A 12,039-nucleotide genomic window follows, 5' to 3' on the forward strand; every position below is an offset into this window, starting at 1 on the left:
TCGTGCTCCATCCCCTATGCTGTGCACCCCCCATCGTGCTCCATCTCCCATGCTGCGCACTCTCAAACGTGCTCCATCCGCCATGCTGCGCACTCCCAAACGTGGTCCATCCGCCATGCTGCGCACTCCCAAACATGCTCCATCCGCCATACTCCGCACTCGCCATCGTGCTGCATCCGCCATGCTGCGCACTCCCAAACGTGCTCCATCCGCCATGCTGCGCACTCCCAAACGTGCTCCATCCGCCATGCTGCGCACTCCCAAACGTGCTCCATCCGCCATGCTGCGCACTGCCAAACGTACTCCATCCGCCATGCTGCGCACTGCCAAACGTGCTCCATCCGCCATGCTGCGCATTACCAAACGTGCTCCATCCGCCATGCTGCGCCAGCATCAGCCTCTCTACCCGCATCATCAGCCTCTCTGCCCGCAGCATCAGCCTCTCTCCTCCCAGCATCAGCGTCTCTGTCCCTAGCATCAGGCTCTCTCCTTCCAGCCTCCCTCAGCATCAGCCTCCCTTTCCCAGCCTTCCCAAGGATCAGCCTCTCTCCTCCCAGCCTCCTTCCTCCCAGCCTCCCTCTCCCAGCCTCCCTCAGCATCAGCCTTCCTGTCCCAGTCTCTCCCAGCATCAGCCTCCCTAAGCATCAGCCTCCACCAGCATCAGCCTCTGTTCTTCCAGCCTCCTCCAGCATCAGCTTCCCTAAGCATCAGCCTCCCTCGTCCCAGCCTCCCTCAGCATCAGCCTCTCTCCTTCCAGCCTCCCTCAGCATCAGCCTCCTCTCCCCAGCCTTCCCTAGGATCAGCCTCTCTCCTCCCAGCCTCCTTCTTCCCAGCTTTCCCATCCCAGCCTCCTTCAGCATCAACATTTCCCTCTTCCCCATGATCAGCCTCTCTGCTCCCAGCCTCCTCCAGCACGCCCTGCTCCTCTGCCGACACTCACACACCCGATCGCATGCACTCACACACACACCCGATCGCATCCACTCACACACACACCCGATCGCATCCACTCACACACACACCCGATCGCATCCACTCACACACACACCCGATCGCATCCACTCACACACACACCCGATCGCATCCACTCACACACACACCCGATCGCATCCACTCACACACACCCGATCGCATCCACTCACACACACTCGATCGCATCCACTCACACACACAGACACTGACGATATCGCACTTACGCGCTCATACTCACAACATCCGGGGATATCACATGCTTCTGGCCATGTGATCCTCCGTCAGGTCCTGGAAGATCACAACAGCACATTTTCGCCGCCGAGAAGCAAGCGATATCCCAGGATGTCGTGAGTATGTGGATGCGATGTGAGGTGTGTGTGAGGTGTGTATGAGAGTGAGTGTGAGTGTGATCTGATGTGTGTGTATGTTTGTGTGTGTGCGTGTGGACCTTCCGGCGCAGCAGGACCTTGATGGGCTTGTAACCATGCGAGCATGGTTACCAACGTATCCACACCACTCCCACCACTGCCGTGGGAGCGGGGGCCGGGGGAGGGGGAGGGAGTACAGTACTCACCTCCGTGACAGCGCTTGTAACCATGCGAGTATCCACACCACCCCTTTGGGAGCGGGGGCCGGGGGGGGGGGGGGGGTTGGGGGGGGATAGGGAGTACCGTACTCACCTCCGTGACAGCCGTGTCAGTTAGAGAAATGCGCGGGGGGAGGGAGGGGGTGGGGCCAGAGCTAACGTGCATTGCGTGAGGGGGGCGGGGCGTGGCGTGGCTGAATTGCCAATGCCTGCAGGGTGCCGGGGCGAGAGGCCAATCTGTGGGGGGGGCGGAGCCTGGGCGAGCGGCTGGCCAATCCGTGTGGGGGCGCAGCCTGGGTGAGCGGCCAATCCGTGTGGGGGGGCGGGGCCATGGCGAGCCCAGCGGCCAATCAGCTTTGTGTCACCGTAAGGACACAATTTTGGAGCATGACAGACAGACAGACAGATAGACAGACAGACAGACAGACAGACAGACAGACAGACAGAATAAGGCAATTATATATATATATAGATATATATATATATATATATATATATATATATATATATATATATATATATATATATATATATATATATATATGTATATATATAAAAACTTTGTCATGGCTTTAGGATGTCAACGTGAAGGTCTGACAAGAAGAACCAAAGAAAATCGCTCTAATCAGATGAGACATCTGCGGTACGTTATTGGATGTAATTATTTATTCTGTATCTACATTGTATAAAGGTTATTACATAGCGTCCTCTCGTTATCTATAACACCATCTATTATATACTGTCCTCTCGTTATGTATAGCATCATCCCTTATCACATAGTGTCCTCTCTTGTTATGTATAGCAGCATCGTTTATTATATTGCACCCTCTGTTGTTATGTATAGCGTCATCCCTTATTATATAGTATCATCTATTGGTATGTATAGTGCTGTAAATATGGATAAAAAGCTAGTGCAGCACGTGTAGCTCCCTTTGACCCCTTACATCTACAGCTGCGAACCAGAGCACCTATGTGTTCTTCTTGTGACCCATCACATGACCTTACAAAATTGTCCACTTACATCATGTCATGGAGTGCTGAGGGAGCCCTTACACCTTAAACTGGGCACCGTTAAGCGGGCTTTACACGCTACAATATATCTTACAATGTGTCGGCGGGGTCACGTCGTAAGTGACGCACATCCAGCATCGTAAGTTATATTGTAGCGTGTGACAGCTACGTGCGATTGTGATTGAACGTTAAAACGTTCATTGCATGCACGTCGTTCAATTGCTGAAAATTGAACGTGAGGTTGTTCAATGTTCCCGAGGCAGCACACAGCTCAGTGTGTGACACCCCGGGAACGATGAACAGATCTTACCTGCATCCCGCGGCTCCCGCCGACAATGTGGAAGGAAGGAGGTGGGCGGGATGTTTAAGTCCCGCTCATCTCCGCCCCTCCGCTTCTATTGGCCGGCTGCCGCGTGACGTTGATGTGACTCCGAACGTCCCTCCCACTCCAGGAAGTGGACGTTCGCCGCCCACATCGAGGTCGTATGGAAGAGTAAGTACGTGTGACGGGAAATAATCGTTTGTGCAACACGTTCAACAAATTGAACGTGCCGCACATCTGATGGGGGCGGTTACGATCGCATACCATATTGTATGCTTAATCGTAACGTGTAAAGCAGGCTTTAATCTGCCCCTGGGAACATAGTTTTTAAAAAAAAGCAATGTATTCAGCTAGACTACTGGGAACAATTCAATTTACATGTGGCTGGGCTTAGAACAACTTGAAACCTGTGTTCGCTAGATATACATTTTCATAAACTGCAACATGTCCGTGATCTTTTACAGATATGGTACTATGTAGTGAAAGGGGGTTTCATATCACAGTAAAATTGCACCTACTAGTGTTATGGGGGCCAAAGCCGTTTTCTTCCTGTAATAGTCATTGTTGGCTAGTTTCAGGTTCAGCAGAAGTGTGTAGTAGGCTGCAACATATAAACTGTCTGCATTCAGAAGGTTCTGGGCGCACGTCCCGCCATTAGTTTCAAAGCCGGGTGAATGCATCAAACCTGTAAAAAGTAATGCAGAATTAAAGAAATGTGAAATAACTCCCCTACTTAAACTAGGAAAACTATATTAATAGGAAGGCTGGGTTCATATGTTAAGACTGCAGTGTCCTTTAAATGGTAGAACTGCTACACTTCTGCATTGCAGAGAAGAAGTACTGTGGTCACAATGTGTGAACAAAGCCTTAGAGAATATGTACAGGACATCTTTTTCCGCTAGAAAAAGAACTGAGAAAATGTTCAAAAGAAAGAAAAAATTCATGTTTACATAAAATAACTGGCTGTTCTTCTGTTCAGACTTGTGAGCAACCTAACAACTTCAAGTTTCCAGAGACACCAAGCGCTCTATACTTTACATGTCAATAGGAACGCTGAAAAGACGGCCAGACATGTTTTTGAGCGTTTTTTATCAATTTTGCTTTAAAAACAATTAGCAGTTTTTTCAATGTTGAACGAAGTTAAAGAAAAGGTCTGGAAACCCCTATCACACAATATGTCCCAAAAAAGCTTTAAAAATAGCACAGCAGTCAAAAAAGTGCATTGGAAACTACCAAAAAAACGCTAAAGATTTAAAAACACTTCAGGTTTACAAAAAGTCCTGAAAAAAAAACGTAGGGATTTCTAAAATGTCTTACACTTTAAAAAGGGGTCATTTTTGGCCCCCCTGAAAAAGACATTGTATATATCCTTAAGATGGTTACACTTGATTGGAGGTAATGTCTGTGCCTTAGGAATCTCCTACTTCTTTTAGGCTACGGCTACATGGCAACTTTGGCAGCAACAGCTGTTGTGGGACCGAAGTTCACTCAGCGCCACTGCTTCTTTTCAGCGCTATACAAGTGAAATGTGGGGTTGTATTGCAATACCTACATTACTGCAATCGTGACAGGCAAGGGGCAGAAATTCACAATGCGACCCCATTCACTTCTATGGTGCCGCAACGTGACTGTAGCACTAAGCGATCTGCTGATGCACCAAAGTTTCTGTGGAGCGCTAGCTTTAAAATATTCTGCTAATTTAAAAGGTTATTCCCATCTTTAAAATAATTTGTGGACTGTGGAGCAGACTACTGGGTGCCACATTATTTCCAAAAATGGAGCTTTGAAATACCCTCAGAATAGAGATGTAGGTATAGTGCTCATCTTTTTCTGGCAGTTCTGTAAAGAATGAATGAAGGGTGGCACACATGCATGCCCACGACTAAACTACTTTTGGACATTTCAGTTCCCTGTTCTTGGGATTACTTCATGGGGATAACCGTTTAAGTACGTACAACAAAGAAAATCCCATTGAAAAATTACGGAGTGAGTTTTTTAGCTCAGTATTTGTAGCCACAACCAGCAGTGGGTAATAATACAGAAGTGGTGCTCGTGTTTCTATTATACTTTCCCTCTGATTGTTCCACTCCTGATACTTTTTACTGAAGTAAAAACTCCCTTAATACTCAACGTGTGCACATGGCCAAAGTGTCTATCTGAAGTCCGCAAAAGGGAATAATTGAGAAAGCTCAAAATCAATGGTATCAGGTGGAGAAACAATAACAGCAATCCATTTAGTTTAATGCAAGGCCTTCAAACACATTGGATTGTCGGCAGAATGTTCGGGCGCCAGTAATCCCTCCTGACACCTCCATAAACAGGAATGCTTGGCTCAATTAAGTATTCCTGTGTTCTTCATGAGACAAGCAGCTTATCTCCCCACTATTTAATAGGATTAGGTGACTAAACAACCACCACCAGATCCTAATTTACCCTGACATTAAATGACATAAAATGTTATTAAAGGCTAGGTGCTTGATTTTATACACCTGTAGCAATGCGTTTTAATGAAAAACCTAATTTAAATTTATGAAAGCTGGTGGCCGAGCACTCATTTGCCATCAGCTATCTCTCCCCCATACACATGAACATTTGACTCAATTACGGTAACTGTTAAAACTGGTAAACCTCTCTACCAGTTGCTTATTTCCTAAATAACAATAAGGGTACCATCACACTTTAGCGACGCAGCAGCGATCCCACCAGCGATCTGACCTGGTCAGGATCGCTGCTGCGTCGCTACATGGTCGCTGGTGAGCTGTCAAACAGGCAGATCTCACCAGCGACCAGCCCCCAGCCAGCAGCGGCGTGCAAGCGATGCTGCGCTTGCACGGAGCCGGTGTCTGGAAGCTGCGGACACTGGTAACTAAGGTAAACATCGGGTAACCATACCCGATGTTTACCTTAGTTACCAGCGCACACCGCTTAGCTTAGCGTGTGCAGGGAGCAAGAGCCGGCACTGGCAGCGTGAGAGCTGCGGTAGCTGGTAACGAAGGTAAATATCGGGTAACCACCTTGGTTACCCGATGTTTACCTTAGTTACAGCTTACCGCAGGCTGTCAGACACCGGCTCCTGCTCCCTGCACATTCAGGATTGTTGCTCTATCGCTGTCACACACAGCGATGTGTGCTGATCAGTGGGAGAGCAACAATAAAAAAACGAACCAGGGCTGTGCGTAACGAGCAGCGATCTCACAGCAGGGGCCAGATCGCTGCTCAGTGTCACACACAGCGAGATCGCTAATGAGGTCACTGCTGCGTCACAAAAACCGTGACTCAGCAGCGATCTCGCTGTGTGTGAAGCACCCCTAAGTCAGGCATCAAGGTGTCCAACTCTTATCTACTCCAATATCATCTGCTGGGAAAGAGCCGAGAGGCCCCATACACATTAGGTGGTTGGCCAATCTTTCCAAAATATGTGGGTCTGGGCAACTTTTCTCAAAAATGTTTGGGGTTTTGTTTTCCCCACAACATGTGGATGAAATTTGTTAAATTCTCATCCACTTTTCTTCTGATGTAATAAGCTGCCATGTGTGATCATACCCTCAATGAGCAAAAGCACGACCAATTAATAATATCTTTGCAAAGAATGTCGCTCATACATGCAATATTGGTATTATTAGGTAAAAATAAAAAATGTGATGATCGCTTAATAGTAAATGAGCTAAAATCGCACCACTAGAATATCATTAAATATTAGTATTGAGTAGGCCTTATTACAGATGTACAGTGTCCTATTACTTCATAATGAATAATTACCAGCTTGTAAACTGGAGCAAAATGTTGATGCAAAATTCTGCAAAGTGGAATCGACTTCCTCCATCCTCTGCAGTGTCAGAAGGCGAGGGATAAGACCTTCTAAAGACTGCACAAACAGCCGTGCACTGTGCTGATCCGCCTCCTGGTTTTTCAGCAGTTTTAAAGACAAAGCAGCAGTCCGTAATGACCTATGACCAGGACAATCTCGGGGAGTTTGCTCCTCATCTGCCAGCGAGCAGTTATCAGAACCAATGTCAGAGACGTCAGATCTACCCGAATCCTTTTCTGCAGCCATTGAGTACTGATCGCATGAATCAAATTCAGTCCTAGACAGATCTTGCTCGTCAACACTAAAATTACTCTCACTGTACCTTGAGCCGTAAGACCGTGTCCTACTCTCAACGGACAGGAAGTTTGTTATATCAGGGTAAACAGTAATGTGACTCCTTTGGACAACATCTGGTTGATCTACAACATCCAGCTCTGGATCTTTATTCCGATTATCTCCTTGCCCATCTATGTTATCTTCTGGAGTAGTCTGTCCTAAATCTCCTTCTAAGGTGGTTTGTCCAGTATCCGTCGTCACGCTAATACTTATGTCAGGACTCTTTTCTGTTCCCAGCTCCCACGGTGTATGTTCAGATGACAGAACGCGTCTTTGCCACCTGAAATCTGCCTCATTAATTTCCATGGATTCTCTGCTTGATTCTGCTCCATCTCTTAGCTCGTCAAGTCGCCTTAGAAGATGCTGGACATGAGTTTCTTTAAGACCTTTTCCTTGACTCATTTCATCCAGAGCTCCGAGCAATGCGCAGACACACGATACTGAGGCATAACAAGCTTCGATGCCCCCTTTCATACATGCTTCTGCCATCCCATCCATGATCCTACAAAACAAATCGCAAAGTACAAAGTGACATACATCATTCTTCTTGATGTGCTTTAACATATTAAAGCTTACATTCTACATGTAGAAGATAAAGAAGATGTAGCATCTTCTAAAATATCTGCTCAAGTACATACTTGTATTTCTCATTAAATAAATATATACACACACAAACACACACACACAGACACACACACACACACACATCTACATATAAATTAATAACGATACAGGATATCATTTTCTATATGCTTGAACTGTAAACTTCCTCCATTATTCCCCCTAAAAGTATATCAAAGTAGGGAAAATGTACTATTATATGCAACTGGCCAGAAAGAGTGGGTTCAATACATACAGGTATCAGAGACTGGCTGCAGGGGTCACACGGATGTACAGGACATAAGTGCTGCACTGCATTAACTAAAGATGGGGAGAAGAACCAGCAAGGATTTATTTATCTGCTATGATAATTTTTTGTAGCATTCCCTAACCATTATTAACAAGTATAATTCTACATTTTCACTGCTCAAAAAACAAATGAAAGATTTTGCAGGTAGCAAACGAGTACTTACAGCTTTAACAGGTCCAAATGTGACTTCCTCTTTGATATTGATCGTTTCCTGGTTTCTGGTTCAGAAATACATGGCCCGGCAAGATCAAAAAGTCTCTGTGGACTGCTGAGAATCTAGAGGAAGCGATAAGTGAACTGACTATGAAACATGTCCTGCAAAAACTCCTGCAATCTAATACTGTGTAATTCAGGAACATAAAAAAGCCGTGCCTATGTGAAACTTTCCACTGCTGCTCTGCCTGACTGCATCTAAAAACCAAGGTCAACAATGTAACAGGAGAATGCCACAAACTTATTAGTTGAAAATGTTCCGTTGATGCTCAATATACAATATAAAAGCAAAAGACGAGAAGGCTACACATAGAAATACGGGGTCCCAAGAGTTATCTGCATGCGTCAGTGTGCGCCCCGCTCCATACAAATCCTCAGACTTCTACCATAAGACGCTGATGGATGCAATAGAGTTGTGGATAAGAAGGGGTTAAATGCAGCGCTGCCGTAATAAAGTCTGGATAGCAGTATAATGGATTGTGACTTTTTTAGTAAAATTGGAACCCCTTCTCCACAATTTCATTACACATCTAGGTGGGGCTGTGGCAGCTGTTTCATGTGTTCTATAGTGATTGTAAAGGCCCCGTCACACTAAGCAACATCGCTAGCAACATCGCTGCTAACGAACAACTTTTGTGACGTTGCTAGCGATGTTGCTGTGTGTGACATCCAGCAACAACCTGGCCCCTGCTGTGAGGTCGTTGGTTGTTGCTGAATGTCCTGGGCCATTTTTTAGTTGTTGCTGTCCTGCTGTGAAGCACAGATCGCTGTGTGTGACAGCGAGACAGCAACAACTAAATGTGCAGGAGCAGGAGCCGGCTTCTGCAGAGGCTGGTAACCAATGTAAACATCGGGTAACCAAGAAGCCCTGTCCTTGGTTACCCGATATTTACCTTCGATACCAGCCTCCGCCGCTCTCACTGCCTGTGCTGCCGGCTCCTGCTCTGTGCACATGTAGCTAGCTGCAGGACACATCGGGTTAATTAACCTGATGTGTGCTGTAAGTAGGAGAGCAGGGAGCCAGCGCTAAGCAGTGTGCGCTGCTCCCTGCTCTGTGCACATGTAGCTGCAGCACACATCGGGTAATTAACCCGATGTGTGCTGTAACTAGGAGAGCAAGGAGCCAGCGCTAAGCATTGTGCGCTGCTCCCTGCTCTCTGCACGTGTAGCTGCAGCACACATCGGGTAATTAACCTAATGTGTGCTGTAAGTAGGAGAGCAGGGAGCCAGCGCTAAGCATTGTGCGCTGCTCCCTGCTCTGTGCACATTTAGCTGCAGCACACATCGGGTAATTAACCCGATGTGTGCTGTAGCTAGGAGAGCAAGGAGCCAGCGCTCAGTGTGCGCTGCTCCCTGCTCTCTGCACGTGTAGCTCCGTGCGGTGGTAACCAAGGTAAATATCGGGTTGGTTACCCGATATTTACCTTAGTTACCAAGCGCAGCATCTTCCACGCGGCGCTGGGGGCTGGTCACTGGTTGCTGGTGAGCTCACCAGCAACTCGGGTAGCCACGCTCCAGCGATCCCTGCCAGGTCAGGTTGCTGGTGGGATCGCTGGAGCGTCGCAGTGTGACAGCTCACCAGCAACCTCCTAGCAACTTACCAGCGATCCCTATCGTTGTTGGGATCGCTGGTAAGTTGCTTAGTGTGACGGTACCTTAACTATTCACAACCAAATAATGTGAGCCTTATTGTCTTTTTTAAATACCTGGGTAAGAAAGTATTGCGCTCTTTGTCTATTCCAGCCTTTTCACTCTGCGTTGACAGATGCAAAGGAGAGGGCTGTTCTTAATCAGCCACCTCCGCTCAGCCCAAAGGCCCTTATAAGTGGCATGTAGTAATGAGCAAGCACTACCATGCGCAGCTGCTCAGTACTCATAACAAGCAGATGGATGCTCAGATGGGTTCGAATCAAGTACCTGAGTATAATGGAAGTCAATGGGGTACTTGAGCATTTTTCTAGAAAATGTTCAGGAAAAATGCTTGAGCTTCCCATTGACTCCCTCTATACGTGGTACACGAGTAGAGCCCATGTGAGCATCTGACTGCTCATTACAAGTACCGAGCATCCGAGCATGGGTCGCTCATCACTAGTGGTGTGATTTGTCACCATTGGTTTTCAATTAGGTCAGACAAAAACACCCTAAAATGCTACCATTTTACTTGACTAAAAAGGGGGGGGGGTTGTTGTGACACAAGGCAGGGTGACCAAAATGGAAAAACAGCATCACATGTGAATAAGAACACAGTGTGGGGACAGGGGCTCCATGTAAATACCACAAAAACAATTACGGTAGATGTTAATATGACCTATCTGATACCACATCACATGGGGAAAATGCGATACTGGTGTGCAGAAAAATCAATGAATAAATAAAGCACAAATGGCTAAAGCACACTGTATCTCACAACCTACATGGTAGCAGGATAGAAGCAAATATGGAAGAAAGTAAAAGGAGGTATAGATGGTAACAATTACCTGATCGTGGAGGAGAGACCACTGACGAAGGTGACGCCGAAACGTGCGCGTCGGGGTTTGGCGTCGCATGTGCGGACAGGTTCTCCTCTCTCTTCCACGATTAGGTAATTTTTACCATCTATACCTCCTTTTACTTTCTTCCATATTTGCTTCTATCATGCTAGCACGTGGGTTGTGAGATACAGTGTGCTTTAGCCATTTGTGCTTTATTTATTCATTGATTTTCCTGCACACCAGTATCTCATTTTCCCCATCAGATAGCTCATATTAACATCTAATTGTTTTTGTGGTATGTACATGGAGCCCCTGCCCCCACACTGTGTTCTTTTTCACATGTGATGCTGTTTTTCCATTTTGGTCACCCTGCCTTGTGGCACAACCCCCCCCCCCTTTTTATTCAATAAAAGATTTATATTTTTACCTTATCGGTTTTTGTAGATTTTATTTCTACCCATCTGTGTTCCTATGTCATTATATCCGTAGGTCTACCTATATCCATTTAGCCCATACAGCCGTACACTATGCATTTGTGATGTATGTCTTTTCCTTCTTTTGGGTGATATGTATGGCTTTGATCTCTCTCGAAATTTTTTCATTTTACTTGACTGCATAGTCTTTTAAAAGATAAGCCAGTTGATGCCTTTAATACCCTAAAGTGCTACTGCATGTCATGATGCACTTCTACCTCCTCATCTTCTGAAAGTATTTCTGATCTAGCACCATCCTCTGATGGTTGATTGACAGGTTGTTGGCCATGTAGCAGAGCAAACAACCTATCACTCACCCAGAGGATAGTGGTGCTTGGCAGTGAATTCAGTGAAAGGCTATGTGGGCACTGAGCGTTTTTCGTGGCGTTTTTGCGCATTTTTCAGGTGCGCTTTTGAGGTCAAAAATGCATGACTTTGATTCCCCAGCAAATTCTATGACTTGTCATTTTTGCTCTCCACACACAGTTTTTTTCTTTCCTGTGTTTTAAGGCATTTTTCACCCATGCAATGCATTGGAAAAACCCAGCAAAACGCAGTGATCAAAATTACAGCAAAACGCAGCCACAAACGTGCGTTTTTACCGCTGCTTTTTTGTGCATTTTTTGCGGCCAAAAATCGCAGTGTTTTTGAGAAGTGCAAAAACGTCATAGTGCACACATAGCCTTAAGGCCGCTTTACACACTGCGATATCGGTACCGATATTGCCAGCGTGCGTACCCGCCCCCATCGGTTGTGCGACACAGGCCAATCGCTGCCCGTGTCGCACAACATCGCCCGGACCCGTCACACGGACTTATCTTCCCTGCGATGTCGCTGTGACCGGCGAACCGCCTCCTTTCTAAGGGGGCGGTTCGTTCAGCGTCACAGCGACGTCACAGCAGCGTCACTGAACCGCCGCCCAATAGAAGCGGAGGGG

The 12,039-nt window shown here is 46.6% G+C and overlaps 1 protein-coding gene across 1 annotated transcript in view; it reads right to left on the bottom strand.

Moving 5' to 3' along the window:
• ARFGEF3 (ARFGEF family member 3) overlaps nt 1-12,039 on the bottom strand; it is a 240,922-nt gene that overhangs the window by 113,588 nt on the left and 115,295 nt on the right. The window contains exons 11-13 of the mRNA XM_075339833.1: nt 8,109-8,221; nt 6,651-7,537; nt 3,410-3,576 (exon numbers count right to left, since the gene is read on the bottom strand). Coding sequence (XP_075195948.1) covers nt 3,410-3,576; nt 6,651-7,537; nt 8,109-8,221 — 1,167 coding nt within the window. The remainder of the gene's footprint in view (nt 1-3,409; nt 3,577-6,650; nt 7,538-8,108; nt 8,222-12,039) is intronic.

The sequence above is a fragment of the Anomaloglossus baeobatrachus genome, chromosome 3 (genome assembly GCF_048569485.1).
Source record: "Anomaloglossus baeobatrachus isolate aAnoBae1 chromosome 3, aAnoBae1.hap1, whole genome shotgun sequence".
In the NCBI taxonomy this organism is placed as follows: Eukaryota; Metazoa; Chordata; class Amphibia; order Anura; family Aromobatidae; genus Anomaloglossus; species Anomaloglossus baeobatrachus.